This window comes from Cucurbitaria berberidis, assembly GCF_010015615.1.
Source record: "Cucurbitaria berberidis CBS 394.84 unplaced genomic scaffold K460scaffold_7, whole genome shotgun sequence".
Lineage (NCBI taxonomy): Eukaryota > Fungi > Ascomycota > Dothideomycetes > Pleosporales > Cucurbitariaceae > Cucurbitaria > Cucurbitaria berberidis.
Genome location: NW_024468941.1, coordinates 932,427 through 954,648, shown reverse-complemented (window position 1 = coordinate 954,648; position 22,222 = coordinate 932,427). Strand labels below are relative to the sequence as shown.

Below are 22,222 nucleotides of genomic sequence, written 5' to 3'. Positions count from 1 at the left end.
CGTTTCGGAAATCGCTATGATGCCTTCCAGACTAGCTCCGGGCCATTCAACCCCGGGTCGCAATTCAGGACCGCTATCACCGTCTACCAATGCCCTCAAGGCATCGAATCAGACCCAGCGCTACTTACCATAGAAGAGGATTGTATCGCTGCAAGGCCGCATTGACTCGCCCTGTATGCATGTCACGAAAGCTTTGTTGCTGTGCCTACGCGAGATGCATCTCCAGACATGCATCAGTGGTGGGGGAGCAGGCATCGAGCGTCGCACTCTCGCATTATACCCTTGAGTTTCGCCACATTCAAGCCTTCACACAGACATGATCTAGATTGGATCACCGCGAGAGCCTCTTTCAACAGCAGATCTAGACGGATCCGCGTTAACTCCGGTTCATTGTGATTCCGCCGACCAATAGCACTTCAGTTGCGAAATCTGAGACGTGTCTGCAAGCCGTCGCTAGGTTCAAGGCCTGTTCCCAATACATCCGGATATTCGAGCGTCTTCCTCTGGGCCCACGCTGCAAATGGTCTATGCGTTGCTTTATAGTCGCATTCCAGTGTTGCTCCAGTACTAAAAGATGACAATCTACTTCAAGTGACCCTCCTCCAGCTTGTCGAGCCTTTGTCTCGTCCTACTCTCTCACTTCACAACTCGTATATTTGTTGATCGCCGTCGCTACCGCACCTGTTGCAGTCGCGGTACTCGCGGCTCTTCATTTAGTTACTCCGCCGACCTTGGACGATCAAATTAGTTTGATCAATCATGGCCACAATCAGCTTAGGGAACACCAGCCCCACAGAAGGCGTCGTCAAACACATCGACTCAAAGCAAGCAACTGTGCAGGTCCAACCTGTGACAATAGACATTCCATCTTTGACACCTGCTGCAACGCCAGAGACCTCTCCATCTGACGAAGTAATGGCGGGGAAGAAGATCTACTCGCTAGAGAGGCCAGATGACCGAGCAAGAGAATTTGCCGCCAAACTGACCTTGGAGGAGCAGGTACGTACTTTTCTGATACCCTACTGAAAGAGCTTGGACCCCACACGAGAGTCCGATCCGTGGCCAGATGATTCATACAACAATGACCCGTATATGAGTATACCTACTGGGGCGTTTTAGTCCGGTATAATTTGAGTAATGGGCGCGTGCTGCAATCTGGCCAGTGGAAAGACGCCATTTTCGGCACCTACCGACTTCGACTGTCCTCCCAGACCGCGATAGCCGCACCAGGTCGTTTATAGATCCCGCCTGACTACTTTAATCTACCAGAGGAGACGAAAGTAGCATTGCGACGCGGTAAGCTGACCTAAACAGATCTCATTGCTCGCTGGAGCAGACTTCTGGCGGTCTGTGGGTATTCCTGAAAAGGGTATACCCTCGATCAAGACATCAGACGGACCCAATGGCGCTCGAGGAGAGTCTTTCACTAACGGTACACCTGTGAGTACTCCGCCTTGGCACAGTTCGATACGAGCTGATCAGACAAGGCTGCGTTGTTCCCTTGCGGCATTTCTATGGCATCCACTTGGAACTTGGACATAATCGAAGAGATTGGCCGACATCTTGGAGAAGAGACTAAAGCCCGTGGCGCCAACGTGCTACTTGCGCCCACTGTGTGCATGCACCGCTCACCCCTTGGTGGACGAAACTTCGAATCGTACTCGGAAGATCCTTTTCTCACGGGAAAATTAGCTGCGTCGTACGTTCGTGGCCTTCAGAGCAAGGGCGTCGCTGCCACCATCAAGCATTTTCTTGGGAACGAACAGGAGACCGAGCGACAGGCCTATAATGCTGTCATTGCTGAGCGACCACTTCGTGAAATTTACCTGAAACCATTTGAGATTGCTGTCCGAGAAGCATCACCGTGGGCACTTATGAGCGCATATAACATGATCAATGGTGTTCATGCTGATGAGTATGAACATTCGATCAAGGAAATTCTCCGAGGCGAGTGGGGTTGGGATGGGACCATCATCTCTGACTGGACAGGTACATATGCTACCGCCCCTTCAATCAAAGCCGGAGTCGATGTTGAAATGCCAGGACCTTCAAAATGGCGCAAAGTTGACCAAGTGAAGGAGTCTCTGAGGAAGGGCGAGCTTGTTCGAGAAGACATTGAGGAGGCAGCCGCCAGGGTACTGTACCTTGTGGATAGGACCAAAGGTCTAAACAACCTGACGCCAGAGCATCCAGAACAGTCTATTGATAACGTCGAAACACGTAATCTGATTCTTCAAGCTGGTATTGAGGGCTTGACTTTGTTGAAAAACGAGAAAAACGTACTGCCTATCAAGAGCGCAAGGAAGATTGCGATGATCGGACCCAATGTCAAGCGCGCTATTGCCAGCGGTGGAGGAAGCGCAGGCTTGAACCCCTACTACAACATTACTCCCTGGCAAGGCATCCAGAACCGATTCGACGGTGAGGTCACATTCGCTCAGGGTTGCGATAGCTCAAAGTGGTTGCCGCTGGCTTCACCATACTGTACTTCAAATGGCGAGACGGGCGTAAGATTGGAGTACTACAAAGGTGACAGGTTCAAGGGCGAGCCAGCAGTCGTTCAGCACAAGGTTAGCACGGATCTCTGGCTCTGGGATTCTGCACCAATGGAGCTGCTTCCTGATTATTCCTTCAAAGTTACAACCACACTCACTCCCCGCTCTACTGGAAACCATAGCTTTAGTTTTGCTTCGGTAGGACCAGGACGCATGTTTCTCAACGGCGAGCTGTTTATTGACAATTGGGACTGGACTGAAGAGGGCGAGGCCATGTTTTCCGCTTCTGAGGATGTGTTGAAGTCGATTCAACTCGAGGAAGGCAAGCCGGTTGAGATTCTTATCGAAAGTACCAACGAGGTCCGACCTGCGTCCAAAGTCTCCGTCCTCGGCCGTCGCTATGATTATGGCGGCTGCCGCATTGGTTACGAAGAGGAAGACAAGGTGGACCGTTTACAGGAAGCTGCAGACGTAGCGCGAGCCGCCGACGTTGCCATCTTGGTAGTTGGCCTAGACGCTGAGTGGGAGTCAGAGGGCTATGACAGACAGACTATGGATCTTCCCAAGGGTGGCTCGCAAGATCGTCTGATCGAGGCGGTTCTTGCTGCCAACCCCCGCACCGTTGTTGTCAACCAATCCGGGACACCCATCACAATGCCTTGGGTGCACAAAGCTCCTGCAATCTTGCAGGCTTGGTACCAGGGTCAGGAGGCTGGCAACGCTCTCGCCGATGTATTGCTCGGTAACCAAAGCCCTAGCGGAAAGCTTCCAACAACCTTCCCAGTGCGCATTGAAGACAACCCAGCCTACCACAACTGGCCTGGTGAGAATCTGGACACTGTTTATGGCGAGGGTATCTACGTAGGCTACCGGCACTATGAGCGCTCCAAGATTGCACCCCTCTTCCCCTTCGGCCACGGTCTAACATATACAAGTTTCGAGTATGGCACACCAACTGCCAGTAACACCATCCTCTCAGATTCAGAGGGAGTTGCCATCACGGTTCCCGTGACCAACACAGGACCAGTCGCAGCGCACGAAATTGTGCAGGCCTACGTCAAAGATGTCAAGTCCAGGCTTCCACGACCGGAGAAGGAGCTCCAAGCTTTCGGCAAAGTGTTTTTGCAGCCTGGTGAAACGAAGGATGTGGTATTGAAGCTTGACAAGTACTCTGTGGGGTACTTTGATACGAGTCTGGGGCAGACGGGTGCGTGGATTGCGGAGGAGGGGTTGTTCGAGGTATTAATTGGCGCCAGTAGCGCTGATATCAGGTATGTTCCCGTCCTCATGAGTGCATGAATTGGTCATGGTGTGCTAATGAGATGCACAGGGCAACGCTTAGCTTTGAGGTCAAAGAAAGCTTCGAGTGGATTTTCTAAAGGCGAGAAGTTGAGAGCAGCGCGTACATCAAGCGCTCTGACTAAGGCGTTCTGGAGTCAGGTGGGTGGCATGGCCGAATTAGGGATTTTTTTCTTTCTTTGGTTGTACGGACACGGCGTGGCACATGAATTATACAAGGGCATCGAATGAAATGCAACACGTTCATTAAAGGCTACAATAAGTGCAGTTGTATAGTGCTTAGCCTGCAGCATGAATGCGTTTGGTAGCATTTCGTGCGACAAAGCTTGACATGTGGAGATACCTGTGTATGTAGAATCGTCCGTGACGCTCTTGGCTTGGCTCGAAGCGATTTGCGGGACCTGACCTTGGAAGTGCATACGTACTACAGCTCGCAGCGCAGCGGTCTGATTTCTCGTCTTGCTCCACATAGGACTGGAGATGTTCGAATGGTAAACATGGCTATTTTGGAAATGCCTCGTAGGAATGGCAAATGAGCTGCCGATTGGTTTGTCGTGCTGCCAATGACGCGCTCCCAAACTGCCGCATCACCGCTTTCGGAACAACCTAACACCGGACCCTGGAAAACGGCATGATGTGCCCCCAGCTGCCACGTCCATTTCATCATCGCGTTCGACGATTTATTCTACTGTATAGCGCCTCTGGAGTCGCATCGCATGGCGACATAGACTGGCCGCTTCGATTTCCCTACCCTTGGCGTTGCTCTCGCGCAATCACGACCGCCCTTCAGCTCAAGCTGTACGCCATCCTCCTGATCAACAGCGAGCAGCCGAGCTCCTGATCGCAGCCACCACCGCACTCGTGCAGCTCCGAAACGATAGCTAGAGCTCTACTTGAGCTGCAGCTGGCCGTAATCCGTTCGAATTGCCATAACGCGCCTACCCTTTCCGCCACGCCGTCCTCCTTAACACCGGCGAATCGCGGTAAAGCCGACATGAATCCAGCACATCGCGACGGGTGGCCGCAGGGCCAGGCGGGAGTGTCTGGGTCCAATACACAGCAAACTGAACAGGGCCAAGGACAGGCCCCGCGACCCTTGGGCTCATATAGGTGCGCAGTCCCCACTGGCCGTCTACGTTCCGACTGCAATCATGGACGAAGACGCTGTCGGCATCCTCTGCACACTCCGTTTTGGTCGGCTGTATACTGACGAAAAGAGTAGTGAAAGGTCGAGCAATGCGAACACACAAGGTCCTCCGCACGCGTCACCGGCGCAAGGTCCTGGGCCCGTGCTTCCACCACCATCGGGTACGTAGCGCTTGCGAACGAGCGCATGATTCTGATGCTAATTTCGCATAGGAGCTGGGTATTACTCTTCAAACGCAGCGACTGTCCACAACCAGAACCTCCCCTCACTCTCTGGACTACCGGTGCAGCCCCCTCACTCATCACCCCACCAGTCCGCACAGCGACCGTCTTCGTCAGAAGTGGGAGCGCAGAGTCAACCAGGGCCTCAGGGGCCGCCATATTCGCTACCTGGCATATCGCAAACACTCCAACAACAGCAGCACATGTCTTCGTCGGAGCAAGTAAACGCAGACAGAGAGCGAGAGCTACGCGAGCGGGAAGCACGGGAACGAGAAATGATGGAGTCGCACGCGCTACAACATGCCGCACAGCAAGAAGACATTGTAAAACGTGAGGCGGAACAGCGAGATCGTGAACACCATGAACGGCAACAACGCGAACAAGCAGCTCTCCAGAACCATTCTGCTCCGATACAGATTCATCAGCCTGTAGCAGTAGCTCCGTCAACACGGACAATCCACGGGCCTAACGGTCTGCTTGGACAATCAGGACCTCTGGGCGGACCAAATCCACTGGCGCCGCCTATGGGCGCACAAAATTCTACTGCGCCTATATATGGCAATGCGCCTGCTCAGCACGAGCAAACTACGCCGAGGATGCAGCATGCTGTGCAACCGCCATCCCAGGCTCAGATGTTGATGCCATTTGTTGGTCCTCCAGGAGCGATGGGCATGGGCCAAGGCCAGCAACCCATTTTGAACGTATGTCATGAACCGAAGACTTGCGCAGGTATACTTACTAATAATGATAGGACGCTTTGAGTTATCTCGATCAAGTTAAGGTCCAGTTCGCTGATCACCCAGATGTCTACAATCGATTCCTGGATATAATGAAAGACTTCAAGAGCGGTGCAATCGATACTCCAGGCGTCATTGAACGTGTGTCGACCCTATTTGCAGGCAACCCGAATCTAATCCAGGGATTCAACACCTTCTTGCCACCAGGATATAAGATAGAATGCGGTACAAACGGCGATCCTAATGCGATTAGAGTGACCACGCCTATGGGTACAATGGTGTCGACTATGCCTGCGCCAAGGCCTCTTTCACCACCACGTAGCAATGCTGTCAACGGCAATACTGCGCCTCAGCATGAGGGTACATACTACGAAACTGCACAGGGTCGACCTTGGCCTCAACAGCAGAGGGCACAAGGACCTGAGGGTCAAGAAATGTTTTCTCCGAACAACCGCAACCTCGGACAGCCGCTGTACGGGCCACAACAAGGGCAACAGGGTCCCACACAACTTTCACCAGAAGTTACCACACGTCCACTTCCTGACCCTGCGGGTTCAGCTGCCGCGCTTGCTCACCAGCAGGAGCAGAGGGGCGTTTCACAGCTACAAATCGCTGTCTCTGCCGCCACTGGCCGCTCCATTTTGTCACCGGGTGGTGATATCTCGACTCCTCTTCCCGGTCAAGTATTGAATGGGGCTGGCCAGATTCCTCAAATGGGTGGGGTCGGTGCTGAGAAACGGGGTCCTGTGGAGTTTAACCATGCTATTAGCTATGTTAACAAGATCAAGGTATGGACCTGCGGTCTACATTCACTGGTATATTTGCTAATCAAGGGGTTAGAATCGATTTGCGTCACAGCCTGACATCTACAAGCAATTCTTGGAGATCTTGCAAACATATCAGCGCGAATCGAAACCTATTCAGGACGTGTACGCCCAAGTTACCACTTTGTTCGGCGCTGCACCAGATCTTTTAGAGGATTTCAAGCAGTTCCTCCCGGAGTCAGCTGCGCAGCATAGGGCACAACAACAAGCGGCTAGACATGCTGCTGAAGACGCGGTCATGTTGAACAACGTGCGAGGTGAATCTGGTTATGGTCAGACGCCAAATCAGCAAACTCCACGCGCAGATACATCTCGGCTACCCCCAATGGGTAACTTTGCTCCTACGCCTACGGCAAATCGTGACAACAAGCGCAAGCGGGAGCGACAGGGACCTGTAGCTGCCCCCATGCCCGCACCAATGCCTCAGGAACCTCCGACTTCTAATGTTCGTGGCGGGTTCGGGCAGGGGAATGCCAACAAGCGCGCCAAAACAGCACACGCGGCAAAGCAGGCGATTCCAGATGGCCCACCTGTCTCGCCTACATTGACACCAGCGCTGCCCGAGCCCATGCCGCCAACAACGACCACGAGCCCTAGTCAAGACGAACTCGCCTTCTTCGACCGCGTCAAAAAGTTCATTGGCAACAAAAACACTATGAACGAATTCTTGAAGCTCTGCAACCTCTTCTCGCAAGACCTAATCGACAAGCAGCTGCTCATTTACCGCGCACAGTCATTTATTGGTGGCAACCAAGAACTGTTTGCTTGGTTCAAGAAGTTCATGGGCGAAGAGGAAGAACAGAAGGCACGCCCTAAGATCGTCAATTCACGGGTTTCGTTGTCGAATTGTCGCAGCCTTGGTCCAAGCTACCGACTCCTCCCCAAGCGGGAGCGCGAACGCGTATGCAGCGGACGTGACGAACTCTGTCGGTCTGTTCTGAACGATGAGTGGGCCTCTCACCCGACCTGGGCTTCGGAAGACTCTGGGTTTGTCGCCCATCGCAAGAACACGTTTGAAGAGGGCCTCCACAGGATTGAGGAAGAGCGACACGATTACGACTTTAATATAGAAGCATGCAATCGCACCATCCAGCAGCTAGAGCCGATTGCCAACCAGTTGCTTACAATGAAGCCTGAGGATAGGACCAACTTTGTACTACCTCCTGGTCTCGGTGGTCAAAGCGAGACCATATACAAGCGTGTCATTATGAAGATATATGGTCGTGACAAGGGCAAGGATGTCATCAAAGAACTCTTCTCGATGCCATGGAGCGTGGTTCCTGTTCTCTTACATCGGTTGAAAACCAAGCTAGAGGATTGGAAGGCGGCTCAACGCGAGTGGGAAAAGGTCTGGCGCGACCAGACACAGAAGATTTTCTGGAAGTCCCTCGATCACCAGAGCATTACAGTCAAGCAGGCAGACAAGCGACAGTTTCAGCCCAAGTCGCTCACTAACGAGATCCAAGTCCGTTATGAGGAGCAAAAGCGACTTCAGACCATCCAGGAGATCCCCCAGCCAGACTACCAATTTACGTTCTCTTTCAAAGATGGAGATGTTCTCTGCGATGTAGCTCGGCTAATGCTCACGTTCGCGGATAACAACAATGGCGCCGACTTTGCGAAAGTCGTCCCGTTCATCAAGGAGTTCGTTCCACTGTTCTTCGGCCTCGACGCAAACAAGTTTGAACAGCGAGTGCACACATCTGGTCGCGATACGCCAAATGACTCCGGCGAAGATACTCCCAGTCCTGATGAAGATGTCTCCCAGCGATCGCAAAAGCCAAAGAAGGGCGATCTTCGTCGTGACGTCCTTGACCCCCGCAGCAAGTCGCGAAAGGATAAGGAGGACAGCGTCGCATCAGCGAGTCGGGACTCCACACCAGAGATTGCTTCAGGAATTGAAGACGAGGGAGCCGGCGACAGCTCAAATTCGAATCCTCGGGATGAACGACCCTCAGGCCACTGGGTGGAGTACTCTGCTTTTCCAACTGCGTTTGACGACAAAGAATTCGAACATGAGGAAGCTTATCGGCGCACTGAGTACAACATGTACGCGAATGCTTCTATCTACTGCTTCTTCCGTATGTTCGTTTTGCTGTATGAGAGGCTGTTGAAGCTCAAGGAGAGTGAGGAGGAAGTTCGAAAGATCATTATGCGTGCCAAGGAGCCCAAGGCGGCGCAGAGGCTGAAGATGTTGGACAAGCAGCCCGAGGACTTCTTCAAAGACACTTCACCGTCTGCGAACTACTACCAGCAGGTCCTTGACATGTTCCAGGATCAAATCACTGGCGAGGTGGACATGAACTTCATTGAGGAGACATTGCGCCGTTATTACCTGCAGATTGGCTGGCAGCTGTACTCATTCGACAGGCTGCTCAGTTCGCTTGTGCGATTCGCGCTTGCTGTCGTGAGCCATGATAACAAGGATAAGAGCCTTGATATCTGGAATCTCTTCAGGAAGGATCGCGTTAACGACACAACTACACATAAGAGCGAGATTAGCTATAGGAAAGCAGTCGAGAAGTATGCTAAGGACGCTGATACATACCGTATCACTTGCGTAAGTATCTCAATCAGACCTTCTACCATATCATTTTACTCATGTACTTCTAGGATCCCGTTAAGAGCAGAGCATTTGTGCGACTCTTCAAGAAAGATGACCCAACCTTCGAGTTCAATACTCTCGACCGCGTCAAGCGCTGGCGCGCATACGTCGCCTCGTACATGGCCGTCGAGCCCACTGAAGAGGTCGACCGATCTCGCGTTCACTACCCCTGCCTCAAGAAGCGCCTCGCGACAACCTCAGACCCCTCTGAAGATGACCGCTTCGAGCACGTCAAGTACAGCGACAAAATCACCGTTTCCATCAGCCCCGCTGCCTACGTCATGACGTTCATCAATAGCGAGCCATTTGGTAACGGCGGTGTGCAATACTTTTTGCAACCGGATGCCGTACGTGCGGGACTGAGTGAGCGCACGCCGAAGCCAAACGAGGAGTACAAGAAGCTCAACGATGAGAGGAGGGAGAGGGTGCAGGAGATTCTGTGCAGGAATAATAGCTGGATGAAAGATCTGAGTCGTGATGATGTCGATGCGAAGAAGGCGGCGTTTAAAAAGGATATCGAGGAGCCGAGGAAGGTTGACGATAATGAGGATGTGGAGATGGAGGAGGCCTAACCTGGGACTTCCAATCTCTTGTTTATTTCTTGGTCGACGGTAGGGTCATTTGGCGTCTGGACGGGAGGCATATACACGAGGAGGTTGAACGTCTGATGGGTGGGCAGGACTCGATGCTTCTGTCTTGATATTTTGTTGCGCGGGTTTTGGGTGCATGCATATTGGTTGCTGGTTGTTTCTCAGAACAGCAGCACATTTCCGTTCAGGCTGGCGTCCTGGATTTGATACACCTGACTCATCTATATCCATTTTTTGGTCTTCTAATTCCATTTTAGTTTCAGCTTCACATGCCTATTCGGCATATCAGTTACCTTGTTTTGCAGTCCTACCATTGAGCGTGTCGATTCAGAAGCTGCATGCTGGAGGTGGATCGAGTTGAGCGAATATGTTCATGTTGGCTTTTAATTTGATTTATAATACAGTATGGCTGTGATTGATAGCTTGCAGGCCTACCTTGATATACCAATTGCCACGCTCCACCAATTCCCAGTCATAACTAGTCATAACCAACAGTCCTTGTCGTGGATCAATGTGATATTTCATAACACGACTCACAACCTCTCATTGCCGCCATTCCCTCGGAACCTCTTCTTTGATCACTGTAGTTGCCCGTATCACCACTTCCAGCCTCCTCTCACTATCGTTGACTCGGAGCCACTTCACCAATCGCTGTTCAATCGACCGACTCATTTTCACATACAGCTTAGCTAACGAATTGGTCTTGTTTTGGATAGGCTTTTCGCACGTCACGAGATCGATCTCTACTCGTTGCACGTTGGGGTACATTTCTGCGAATGACACAACAAGCGGCCTCTTCATCTCGTCTAGAAACAATAGCGCGTCAAATACAGGTGCAAGAAGAGTGACCAAGTGAAGTGATTTTATGGCATGGCGTCGGGGGCGCGTAGGGAAGTTGTTACGCGGGTCGAACGTCTTGAGAGTGTCGAAGCGGAAGGTGTTCAAAGTGAATGGGAGCATTGCCGTTTCGCGATATGTCTGACGGCATACGCTTAGCAGAGCGAGGTGGTGAGGCTTTGCATCTTGGAGTGTAACACCATTCGTGTCGTTTACTCCAACCACTGTGTATGTACCCTCGGTAAGAACGTAGCTGTATATTGCGTTCCTAATCTTACTAGGAATGCGGAGTAATGGTGAGGTGGATGCATTGGGTTCAATGCTGGAGATTCGTCAGTATATACATTCTGTTCAGAGGCTATTGTACCTTACATCGGCGCATCGGTGCGTGTAGAGGAGGTGCTGTCATTGTTGTCGCACATGATGTACGACTTGAAGCTCGCTGCCTCAGACGCCATGAACGTCCGACAGCTTCGACAGCTTCAGCAATCGTGCTCTTGTATCGTGTAAAGCTCTCGAGAATGGCGGGGTGTACTTGTTGTGAGGTAAGTTGGCAAGTAGCGAAAGAGAGTTCGGAGGCAGGGAAATCTTTGTGGAAGGAGCGGCCAAAGTTGCCTTCACCTCGTAAAGCGTATACATAAGCTCTCACGACCCGACGGTTCTTTTGCGCGCACAGTCTTTGCGATTACCCTGGTGGGCATCGTCGAACATCCTTTATGTGGCAGCCTGCTTTTTCTTTTTTGAATAGAGCACCGCCTTATGTCTCCTTTCTTCGAACCCAGCAGACTCGCCACGATGCCCCTCCATCCAGCAATTCTGACAATATAGATCGCTATCACAGCCCAGACACCTCAAGGTGGCATCATCTTGGCAGATTACACACCATGTATCGACCTCGTCGTCAATACGCGCTTGTAGGTTAGACGAGACAGGTGGCTTCTTCTGCGGTGAGAAGGATGGGGCAGACGGAAGACCTAGGGAGTCCGTTTGCGATGGTGATGGAGCGGAGAGCGCGGCTAAACGTGCTGTAAACGCATCCTCAATGGCTTGTGAGCGGTCGAAGTCGTCTTCCGGGAGTGAGGTTGGTGCAGACGGAAGCGTGAAGCCTTCTCCTGTAGAATTCCCTTCTGTCTTATTCTTCTGATCACCCGAGTCTGAGTCATAGTCTTCTGGTGGTGGTGGAGGAGAGGGAGTGTCATATTTCTTGCTTATCTCGAGCTCCGCCATGACCCTTGCAATCACATCATCTGCTTCGTCTTCCTCGGTCTTCTTTTGGCCATCATCTTCATCTTCGCCTTGATCTGCTGTGTCCTCTCGACCTACGTCCACACCTCCACTCCCAACGCTGACTTCAATATTCTCCCAATCCGTGAGCCCCTCTTGTTGGCCTGGACCGCTTTGCCCAGTTCTATTATTTGGATTTGGGGTCCTAGTGTTCACTACTTCAGGCAATATTCTTCTCATATCCTTCAGAAGCTTCCCAACATCTTCTTGCTCCTTCTTCGAGACATCCCAGTCCTTCTTCTCGCCTACAGCGCCATTCAGCTCTGCGAGCAAATCTTCAAGGCTCTTCTCGTCCTCTTCATTGAACTCCACATTCCCACCTCCGATACCGTCTGCTATGCCCTCTAGATAGCTCGGAGCACCTGGCGCTACGATCGGTGCGGCGGATGCTGTTCGCGAGGGCTGCGGAGAGCTCGAGGCTGATGCCGAGCCTAGGCGCGCAAAGCGGGCTGCGAGGTCGTCTGTGGGCGTTGGAGAAGTTGAGAAAGCCTCTGAGGGGTTGTAGGTCGTCTCGAGGCTTACGCTGGATTTCTTGAGCGCGTTGAGGCGGACGAGTAGGTCGTCATCTGTTGAGCTTGGTGTAGAACCAGACATTGTTGCACTATGGGGTTTTGAAGACCGCCCAAAGTCCTAGCTTGATCGACACCATACACAGTAGGTTGCTGTATTGACTGTGGCGCGGGGCAGCTGTAGGTTGAAAGGTTGTTGACTGGCTAAGGCCCTCGGGGGTGTGCGGAGTTAAGAGGGGAGCTTGGGCGAAGCTTGGTTTGGTGGCCATCCTCGACCAAAGACGATATCAACATCTGATGGAGCTCCTGATGGAACTCTTGAGTCCCAGGACAAATATTGAACAACTGGCTTAGGCTTAAGATTCAAAGTTTTGGAACTTCATGATCTATGCTGACCTCTCCTTCGCACAGCTCTGCAAGACTTACCTGCAGCTCTAGTTCATGTGCGGTACATTCCAATCACAGCGTTCACTCGATATTGATTGAACAAAACAATCTTTGGAATCATGACTGACCAACTTTGCCTCCACCCTCATGGTCCACCCGCTCACATGCAGCGGACTAACCCGGAACACGCCCCGCTGTCGTCATATGTCGAGCTCATAGAATCTGAAGCTACCCCTCGTACCATCGAGCTTTAAGATTGCGTGCTGTACCGACCCGTTGAACAATAAAAAAGAACCGTCGGCCCTCATTCTAGTAAAAAACCGAAACTACATAAGCTCAACCATCCTACGAATTACTTTACTATATTACAGCTCGACATTAACAACAATGGCTCTCGCGCCCCAGTTCGCAGGCCAAAAGCTGGCATCGAGTGCCATCCAGCCCAAAGCTGTTCACACTATTGAGATTTGTGCGTTTTGACATCCCCTCGAAGCCTTCACATAACCAAATAATAACGCGTTTAGACCTTGATTACGTCTGCCCCTTCAGTCAGAAGATCTTCAAGACCGTCTACACAACCGGCCTACGCAAAACCCTCCTCGAAAAGTACGGCGACCGTGTCGTAACAATCTTCCGGCAGCAAATCCAACCGTGGCATCCCTCATCTACACTCGTCCACGAAGCCGGGTACGCAGTACAGAAAGTAGATTCTTCCAAGTTTTATGATTTCTCCGAGAAGTTGTTTGAGCAGCAGAAAGACTTCTTCGATGTCAATGTTGTGAATGAGACGAGGAATGCTACATACAAGCGTCTAGCTAAGATTGCTGGGAGTGTAGGGGTGGATGAGGGGAAGGTGTACGATCTGTTGAAGATTAGCGATAAGCCAGGCGAAGATGGAAGTTTGAACTCAGGCAATGGGGTCACTGATGACGTGAAGATACAGGTGAGGCAAAACCGCTTGGTTGGTGTGCATGTCACGCCTACTGTCTTGTTCAATGGAATCATCAACAACGACATCAGTAGCGGCTGGACGCAGGAGCAGTGGGAGGAGTGGCTGGAGAAGAACGTGAAGTGACTAGATGGCTCGGAGTTGGGAAAGGCTGTGAGGAACGGTTCGAAACTTTAGCATTGAATCTAATAAACAATATAATGGTATCTCAGTCCAAGAAGACGCCATTCCATGCATTGTGTGTTATACAATCCTTCAGACCTTTGTTAATTTCTCATTGGACGCCAACATCATACCCATAACTCTCTCGTACGTCCACATAGTAACCGCACTCGCTGGAGCAGCTTTCAGTAAACTGACGGTCAAGCCTCGATACATCCCTCTTCGTCCTTCGTGCTTCCATATACGCAGTACGGTGCTGATTACGCCAGAGTATTTAGGGATGTTGCGATGAATGTATTTATCTCGCATTGGCCCCTGCACCTGCAATCGTTTCCGTGTAGTGTCTAATGGGTATACAGCAGTCTTCGACAAGACGCTCGCAATAATTCCTGCTGCTGCATCTGAGCTTCCAAACGGTAGTGGAATAGGCGAATTGGCCGTGACCGGCTTTAAGCTTTCGTAGGTAGCAAAGAACAGTCCCATGTACGGCACGATTTGGCTCACGCCGGCTCCGAGACCGCGGAAGAACCCCGTCGGGCCTTCATGCTGAGCAATGTGTTTCAAGGACGCTATGAGCGACGGATATACACGGTCCCTTCCCTGGGCAGCGAAGCGCGTCCGTAGCAGGTCGAGTGGGTATGTCGCAGTCGTCGCAGCAGCACCTGCAGTAGCACCACTGATGAACGATGTCGCAGAATCAGGAGGGGTGTATGGCGCCGGGATAGCTTCGATCAGGTGCGAGATGTACGTATAGGCCGAGAATTGGATGCCGCCGTAAGCTAAGTACATCAACTCGGCAGGTATGTTCCCTTTCCATAGCCCCGTAACACCCTCTTCGCGCAGGATCTGCCTAAAAGTACCAAGTGTGCCCTTGTAGACGGGTCCATTGACGCTACGCACGCTGAGAGGGTCGGAGTGCGAGTGGATTTGGAGCTGCAGGCGAATCTTGATGACGTCGAGGGGAGCTATCACGAAGCTGTTGCGACGTTGGTACCGCACATAGATGGACGATTGAGAGAGGGAGCATACCGTGAGACTAGGCCTGCGACAGCGCCTGCAACGACCACCTGTCGCGGTGAGCCCTAAATCGTAGCAGAATCAGCTCTTGTCCCCACACTTGAAGATAACCGTGGTGAACGCGTTACCTCATGCTTGAGCTGTGCGACGCTCGCAGACATGCGCCTAGCGCCTCAATGGCGGAAGGCAGTGTATACGTGCCACAGTGCCACACGCTTTACTGACCGCTGCTGCTTGTCGGTGGGTCAATCAAAGCGAGGTGCCGAAGAAATGGTGGATGTTGGAACCTCGGTACGATGGGCAGTTGTTTCCAACGCTTCGGCGTGTGAAAAAGGAAGAGACCCCGCGACGAACTGTCTTGCCAACAACATGTCTTTGAACATCACTAACAAGCTCTCCCTGCGAAGTTTATCTTCGGGGCCGGCGCGAAATTGCTGTAGAGTCACAGCTGTAGCCCAGAGGAGACCATTGGTTTTCAAATCATTTTGGAGCAGATCACCCAAGGTTGCAGAGCAAGCCGAATGGAGCCCCACTACCACTGGTCCGACACGTCCGACAAAGCAAGAGGCCAAACAGCTGCAAGAACAGGAACTGAAACAGGCAAAACAGCAGGAGGCTTTATCATGTGAAGGTTCAAATATTGGCCAACTGGATGGAAGCCCAGCAAAATGCATCGCAGTCAACATCGACGGGGTTCCCAGGATCTTTGACACGGTGTTCCTCCGCGACAGCTGCCCGTGTCCGAAATGTAGGGACCCGGACAGCAAACAGAAAGTCTTCCAGACTTCAGACGTCCCAGAAGATTTAGAAGGAAGCTATAAGATGGTAGTCGATCAAGAGAAAGGCCCTTCCATTGAGTTGGAGTGGAAAAACGACGTGAAAGGATACGGATCAGAACACCGCACACGACATTCCATTGACTGGCTACGGAGAGCACTAAACACAGAGGTGGAGCTCAGAGGCGGTGTACGGCACGACGAAAGAGTTCTCTGGGACCGTGAAAAGATCACCAAGGACAACAAATGGGTTGATTACAAGGAATACATGTCTCAGGACGACACTCTCTTCGACGCGCTCACCCACCTCAATCGATACGGCCTCCTCTTCATCAAGAACGTCCCCGACTCTCAAGAATCTGTAGTCGACCTCGCCAGCCGCATTGGCACGCTAAAAGACACATTCTACGGCCGCACCTGGGACGTCCGCTCCAAACCGAAGGCCGAAAACATCGCTTATACACCCCAATTCCTCGGCCTCCACATGGACCTCCTTTACACCACTAATCCACCACATCTTCAACTATTGCACTCTCTCCGCGCCCGGACACCAGGCGGCGAATCATTCTTTAGTGACTCCTATCACGCAGCCCATCAGTTACAACGGCTGGCTGCCTCCCACTTCCGAACCCTCTGCACCTTCCCCGTAACGTACCACTACCACCACCCAACACATCACTACCACTTCACGCGGCCCACCATCGAAATGTTCCCGTACCCTAAGTATAGCGATCCCACCAATCTTGCTATTAAACGCGTGAACTGGTCTCCACCCTTCCAAGGGCCCTTTGAAGCTCGTATCGGGTCCCACAATGAGACGTCCTTGCGTTCGTTTATCGCAGCTTCGCATGCGTATGAGAAACTTCTGAGTGCAGAAGAGAGCTTGTACGAGTACAGGCTCAACGAAGGGGAATGCGTCATATTTGACAATAGGAGGGTACTGCATGCCAGGAGAGCGTTTGATGCTACGAAAGGAGAACGGTGGTTGAAGGGCGCGTATGTGGATGACGATGTTTTCTTCTCGAAATTGAGGGTGCTGGAAGAGAAGTATGAAGGAAAGTGGCTTGCTGAGGGCGTCGTTAGACATGCTTTGAAGTAAGGAGTTCGTAAGAGAATCTGCATAGGGTAGCGTCGAGCTGTGGGTTGAGAGATTGTCTGCATTTACTGGATTGGGGTTGCATAGCGGGCGGTAGCAAGTCAAAGGCTGGTTTATAATTCTACAAGTCATACAAAGGAGCTCGTATCTGTTGAATCCTCACTACGCGGTGGACTTAGGCCGAGCTGGGGATTTAATACACACGAGCTCCGTCGCATTCAGTATCTTGACACCATCTTAGTATATACGTTCTCTCCCCGCCCCTCCTCCTCCAATAGCTATGGCAGCACCCCAAACTCACCCGCCTTTCCCCTCCATGTTATCTTCATCATCGGCCTCTCGAGAAAATCCTCGACACCGTTTCTTGTCCTCGCATCATTCCATTCTCTCCTCTTCAATGTCTGCTGTAAAACAAAGGCCAAATCTACCTTGTTGACGGCAACTTCGAGAGTCTCGCCCTTGAGACCTGGTACTACGAATGCTATTTCAAGCTGACAGGCTTCGCGGGAGGCTATATAAAAGGGTGTAGGCAAAGGACCTGGTGGCGGAAATAGTATGTGCGTCATGGGCTCGTATTGTAAACTTGTTTTCGATTCAGGAGATTCTTGTAGTGTTACCAGAGCGTGGTGACTTTTTGGCTTGAAGGGCTTGAAGTCTTGTTGGTATTTAGCTATGAGCTCTTCTTGTCTGGAATTCTCAATTGTAAGTTTATGTTTCTGGGTAGAGAGCTCTTCGATCTTCTGCGTGTTTGCCCATGCTTGGGCTTCGAGTTTTGCTAAGCGATCGGCTGTTGACATTGCGATGTTGGTGGTTTGAGGCATATTACTGTGATATACAAATTTATAGTGGCAGCTACGTTGGAGGTCAGTTTATCACAGTAACTTGTACGTGTGAGTCAAGCAGTGCTACGTCAGCAATGACCGTGAATAACAAGCGTGAATGAACAATGTGGTTCATCTCTGAGAACATGTCTGCTCGAATTAGCAATCGTTTCTTGACGATGGCTCTGGCGACCATGAGAAAGCTAAATTTATCTTAAATGAATACTAAAGCCAGTATATTAATTACAAACACGAAGTACAAAAGCCCATCTACATCTCCGTCCCCATAACAATCATCTGCTCCTATCACACCAGTGCACGTAACTCCCCTCAAGCAAGTATGTTGAACTTAAGATACTAAACCACATGTTGACTATAGTCTAGTATAGTAACAATTAAATATTCTCAAGTCCCAGAGTATCATTATTAACAACCTAATCTCGAGACATCATTACACAACATGGCGGACAATCAGGGTTGGATTTGCAAAGATTGTGGACGGACAAATTATCACGATGGCTGGCAATGTGAATATTGTAGTCGAACATAGAGATCGAAGACATCAGCGCAGTGTTGGATATGTGTAGATGAAGAGAATATGTGTATTAATGACGTTGCCGACTTTTGGTGAACAGTTACGCCAGCATTGTGATAATGCATTGAATGCACTGTGAAAATTATATGTATTGTTTCTTGATACATAGACCAATAGAAACATGGGGGCATGGGTATAAATTCACCTAGTGTGAAACCCCTAGATTTTGGTGTAAAGCTCACCAATGTGCTCATACTCCTGACCAAGCAAGACGGCACGCCCCTCAAGACGCACTCGATTACTTTGGGAGAAGATGGATGCTGAAGTTCCTACCAATCTTTTCGGCGAGAACCATAAAACTGCAGTCCAGAATAAAGCCCATCGAGTCGAGTTTCGTGTTTGTGTCCACCTCGTTATTCAATGGGCTTGGGTGCTTCCGAGAACCTTCCTGTATCCTCGCTACATCCACATGTACGCTCATAACCCTCCTTTGCCTGACCCTTGGGCATTGTCAGACTATTCAAGGATGTCCCGCCATGCCAATGCACTTACGGTAGCATCTTGACCTCCAGACCGCGAGCACTGCCCACATCCTCTACCATCTTCATGAGCTGCGCAACCCTATCTTCTCTATCCTCCAAAGACCAATGCTCGATGATTATGGTCTTGAGATTAGGAAATGGTTCGCAAGGATCTGCAACTATCCTCGGACGCTTATTCTTGGGGTGGATATAAAACAGCATCAACGGCCTATCCACAACCATCCGCCTGAGAGCATCGCGCTGGGCGGGTTTCGTGCTCTTCAAGAATTCTTCGAAAGCTGACCGGCCAACGAAGCAGAAGCGATTGGTGCTGAAGGTGAGCGTTGCTGTCTCATTATAGATCTGTCGGCACACACGGAGGAGCGCGAGGTGGTCAGTGGTCAATCTAGTGTGTAGAGGGTTGTCTGAGTATTCTGGGCGGAAATAGGCGCCCGTAAAGGTCGAAATAAGGATGCGCATTCCACCGAGGATGTGCTCCCAGATCTGAATGCGTATCTCTGCCGGAAGTTGTAGTAATGGCGATACGCTGTTGTTCCGCACACTATAACTCGTGTTAGTTCATACCGGTTATTAATTATATCGAGGATGTCTGCTTACACTGGTACCAGGTCCGTTGGAGTCTTGTTTAGTGAGACAAGACCGTTCTTGAGACGATACACGCGCTTAGGCCCCTTTCGTGACTCCCCTAGGGCATGGCTGGCTCCTCGGACTCGGGGTGCTTCCTCTGGAGATTCTTGACGAGCTTCTTCGCGATCCTCTTCAAGGAAGTCTACCACGCGATTACGCAGATCTCCTGGACGATGTCGAGTCATGGCGTCGTTGAATGAAGGGTGATCGTGATCCAATCGTGTCGAGTTGTCGAGTTGAGATTCGCTATCCGCTGTTGAGTTGTGTGCGTTTTGAGAGGAATTTTTAGCCCATTATATTGAGTGAGGGCGACGCGCAATGAAGCGCGGGAAAGCTATCACTTGTGTCCAGTACCCGTTGCTGGGACAAAATTCTGCCAAGCCCAATCTGTGGAAGGGTGAAATGAATCCTCGAGAGGCCGAGGAGGACCAAATAAGGTTTATATCTCCATGTTGCTATCGTAACGCCACTCTTGAGCAGGCCGGGTCGAAGTTGGATTGCCTGAAGCGGAAAGCGTCATGGCACAGGTGTGAAGGATTTTCCACGTGAGCGCTAGCCCGTTCCGACTTAGATGAATGGCGCCTTCCAAGGTTCTCCGTGAACGCTCGAGTTCACCACTTTGAACGTTACCTTATGCCTATTATGCACAGGGCTCCTAGAATAGAGGTAAATCAATATGCTCTTGCACAAGCTTTGACAAGCGTTAAATATCATTGGTATTTGGCTCAACGCCCCCAGACCGCGAACGCGCATCGAAGACATGCACGGGGGTGTCGGAAACAGAAAACACGATGTTATGAGTCAGCAAACGGTCGAGTATGCCTCCGCTGTGAATACGTAGGCCAGAAACGTTCCCTCGATGTTCAAGAATCAAGAAACTCGTAAACCCAAGGCGATTTCTGATAGGACGGTGCGAGTAGCAATTCACTATACACTCGAGATGCGAGGTAGTTTCTCGATTCCATCGCAACATACCTGGCTAAAACCTCATAGGGTCGAACGCCTCGAGAGAACTATCGGCGCCTAATTCAGAGGATGGATGACTTGGAGACAGGACACTTCCAATCGAATGAATCACAGCAAGGAGAACATGAACAAACAGCGATCGAATATCAGTCTATACCACACCATCAGGATGAGCATCGCACTGCTGATCAAGGATCTGCGCCTCTTTTTGTTCTTCGAGACTTGACCACAGAGTCGGGGTTTCGGGCTCACAACTGGATGCCACCAATACTCCGTCGCGTGCCTTCTCAGACGCATTATTCCTCAAAAGACTTATCAGTCCTCAAGAAGCTTTATCCTCGCTGTGTTTGTTCCAAGAGCATTATGGACATTGGTCCTCATTCGACCCTCTCATTCCAACTGCAATTTTGTTAGAAGACGTGCGTTAGTCCCCGTTGCTGCTAACCGCCTGCTGCTTGATCGCGGTGCGACATACATCACAAGAGTTGGCTTCCCTACTAGCACCTACGTTATTCAAAGAGGCAAAAGCACTACTATCGGTGGCCCTCCTGAGTACCCCACAGCCAATCGAGTTCTTCCAAGCTTCTACGATACTCAGTTTATGGTCAACAACCATTGGGCAGATTCCCCTGAGTATGGATAGCTGGCTCTTGAGCGGGTTTGCGATTCAACATTGTATTGCATCTGGCCTGTTAGGGCCTACCACGGGTCTCGATTCGAGTTTGAACAATCATGGACTCGATCGTTTCTGTGTTTGGAACCATCTGCGTCTCACGCACCTCCACTACTGCGTTGGAACGCGACGAAAAGCCTCCATCGACAGGGACGATATTGAAAGATGTCGCGTTATCCTTAGATTAGACTACGCAACAAACTTCGAGTCACGGATGGTAACAGAAATCTTCCTCTACTAGATTATGTACGAAATTGCCCCGCTTCAGTTGATCTCGCAAATACCCAAACAGCCGCCATGCAACAAATGGCAGACCACGCACTAAGACGCAACAGCCCTGGGTATCATTTAATGAAAAGCCGACTCCAAATCCTTCTTCACTGCCTTTTGTTGTTTGATCTAATCTTTATTTGTTCACTCTGTTGTACTGACTTGGTAACCTGCTTCTTCCGCCTCTTCTGGACCCGCGTCACATGTGTGGAGGATCGTGGTTGGGAAACTGCTGAGGGTGGGGTTGATGCAAGTCGTCGCTTGAATGCGATAGAAGCAGGCGGCGATACTGAGGCGACTTGAGGCGATTGCAAGATCGTTGCCTGCTTCGCGGAGGAGAGCTGCGGGAGTGTCTGAATGATGAATCGGAGGCAACCGTGCCAACTTGGTTGTTGAATGCATGGAAGCAGCTCGTCAACCTCGGCGGGGATATTCGCATCCAAGAATACCTCCCTTTTGCTGTCTTCTAATAGACTCTTTAAGTGCTCTGTGTCGCGTTGCAGACGATCAGCCAGCACAGCTTCTAGTTTGTCCTTTGATTTTATGGACGAGTCCAACTCTAGCCCCTCCCAAATACTGGCGACAAGGTTATCGAAATCCTCACGTATCATCAACGGCACACTGTGCTGGTTGTATTATTTGTCTAATGCGTCAAGCTTTTGGCGTGGAAGGGGGTGAAAGTCGACGAGGATAGGCTGCGTGCCATTGTCGACCTTTAGGTTGTGGCCCTGGACAGGTGGTGACAGCGTGGTGGTCCTCGGCGATGCAGCAGGGCTTGGCGGTAAAGCACTAGCTACGCTCATTGCAATGGCAGTTGATGGCATTCTGTTTGAAGCAGGAGATGGTTAAAGTG

At 51.0% G+C, this 22,222-nt stretch overlaps 11 protein-coding genes across 11 annotated transcripts; 5 read left to right on the top strand and 6 right to left on the bottom strand.

Moving 5' to 3' along the window:
• Positions 1-759: 759 nt before the first annotated feature.
• On the top strand, positions 760-3,874 carry K460DRAFT_411024 (glycoside hydrolase family 3 protein; the record flags this gene model as incomplete). Its single annotated transcript, XM_040937448.1, has 4 exons — positions 760-999; positions 1,315-1,440; positions 1,488-3,766; positions 3,826-3,874. 4 exons carry the CDS (start codon positions 760-762, stop codon positions 3,872-3,874), a joined length of 2,694 nt encoding a protein of 897 aa, XP_040783004.1.
• A 1,278-nt stretch (positions 3,875-5,152) lies between these two features.
• K460DRAFT_208398 (uncharacterized protein) lies at positions 5,153-9,911 on the top strand. Its single transcript, XM_040927247.1, has 4 exons — positions 5,153-5,863; positions 5,914-6,687; positions 6,740-9,283; positions 9,337-9,911. Exons 1-4 carry the CDS (start codon positions 5,366-5,368, stop codon positions 9,898-9,900), a joined length of 4,380 nt encoding a protein of 1,459 aa, XP_040783003.1. The 5' UTR covers positions 5,153-5,365; the 3' UTR covers positions 9,901-9,911.
• A 550-nt stretch (positions 9,912-10,461) lies between these two features.
• K460DRAFT_411022 (uncharacterized protein) lies at positions 10,462-11,213 on the bottom strand (the record flags this gene model as incomplete). Its single annotated transcript, XM_040937447.1, has 2 exons — positions 10,462-11,077; positions 11,128-11,213. The coding sequence occupies 2 exons, from the start codon at positions 11,211-11,213 to the stop codon at positions 10,462-10,464; spliced, it is 702 nt and encodes a 233-aa protein (XP_040783002.1).
• Positions 11,214-11,469: 256 nt separating this feature from the next.
• Positions 11,470-12,633, bottom strand: K460DRAFT_296490 (uncharacterized protein; the record flags this gene model as incomplete). The annotated part of the gene is made up of 1 exon (XM_040929640.1): positions 11,470-12,633. The coding sequence occupies one exon, from the start codon at positions 12,631-12,633 to the stop codon at positions 11,470-11,472; it is 1,164 nt and encodes a 387-aa protein (XP_040783001.1).
• Positions 12,634-13,074: 441 nt separating this feature from the next.
• K460DRAFT_323075 (uncharacterized protein) lies at positions 13,075-14,105 on the top strand. Its single transcript, XM_040930532.1, has 2 exons — positions 13,075-13,404; positions 13,460-14,105. Exons 1-2 carry the CDS (start codon positions 13,323-13,325, stop codon positions 14,008-14,010), a joined length of 633 nt encoding a protein of 210 aa, XP_040783000.1. The 5' UTR covers positions 13,075-13,322; the 3' UTR covers positions 14,011-14,105.
• A 34-nt stretch (positions 14,106-14,139) lies between these two features.
• Positions 14,140-15,224, bottom strand: K460DRAFT_381232 (mitochondrial deoxynucleotide carrier; the record flags this gene model as incomplete). Its single annotated transcript, XM_040935333.1, has 3 exons — positions 14,140-15,022; positions 15,076-15,128; positions 15,192-15,224. 3 exons carry the CDS (start codon positions 15,222-15,224, stop codon positions 14,140-14,142), a joined length of 969 nt encoding a protein of 322 aa, XP_040782999.1.
• A 208-nt stretch (positions 15,225-15,432) lies between these two features.
• K460DRAFT_296858 (Clavaminate synthase-like protein) lies at positions 15,433-16,938 on the top strand (the record flags this gene model as incomplete). The annotated part of the gene is made up of 2 exons (XM_040929656.1): positions 15,433-16,485; positions 16,657-16,938. The coding sequence occupies 2 exons, from the start codon at positions 15,433-15,435 to the stop codon at positions 16,936-16,938; spliced, it is 1,335 nt and encodes a 444-aa protein (XP_040782998.1).
• A 275-nt stretch (positions 16,939-17,213) lies between these two features.
• Positions 17,214-17,732, bottom strand: K460DRAFT_411017 (uncharacterized protein; the record flags this gene model as incomplete). Its single annotated transcript, XM_040937446.1, has 1 exon — positions 17,214-17,732. One exon carries the CDS (start codon positions 17,730-17,732, stop codon positions 17,214-17,216), a length of 519 nt encoding a protein of 172 aa, XP_040782997.1.
• A 960-nt stretch (positions 17,733-18,692) lies between these two features.
• K460DRAFT_208393 (uncharacterized protein) lies at positions 18,693-19,935 on the bottom strand. The gene is made up of 2 exons (XM_040927246.1): positions 19,431-19,935; positions 18,693-19,374 (listed from the first exon to the last, which is right to left on the bottom strand). Exons 1-2 carry the CDS (start codon positions 19,643-19,645, stop codon positions 18,840-18,842), a joined length of 750 nt encoding a protein of 249 aa, XP_040782996.1. The 5' UTR covers positions 19,646-19,935; the 3' UTR covers positions 18,693-18,839.
• Positions 19,936-20,950: 1,015 nt separating this feature from the next.
• Positions 20,951-21,408, top strand: K460DRAFT_208314 (uncharacterized protein). Its single transcript, XM_040927243.1, has one exon. The coding sequence runs from the start codon at positions 21,062-21,064 to the stop codon at positions 21,338-21,340; it is 279 nt and encodes a 92-aa protein (XP_040782995.1). The 5' UTR covers positions 20,951-21,061; the 3' UTR covers positions 21,341-21,408.
• On the bottom strand, positions 21,273-22,207 carry K460DRAFT_208389 (uncharacterized protein). The gene has a single exon (XM_040927245.1). It carries the CDS (start codon positions 21,978-21,980, stop codon positions 21,477-21,479), a length of 504 nt encoding a protein of 167 aa, XP_040782994.1. The 5' UTR covers positions 21,981-22,207; the 3' UTR covers positions 21,273-21,476.
• Positions 22,208-22,222: the final 15 nt, after the last annotated feature.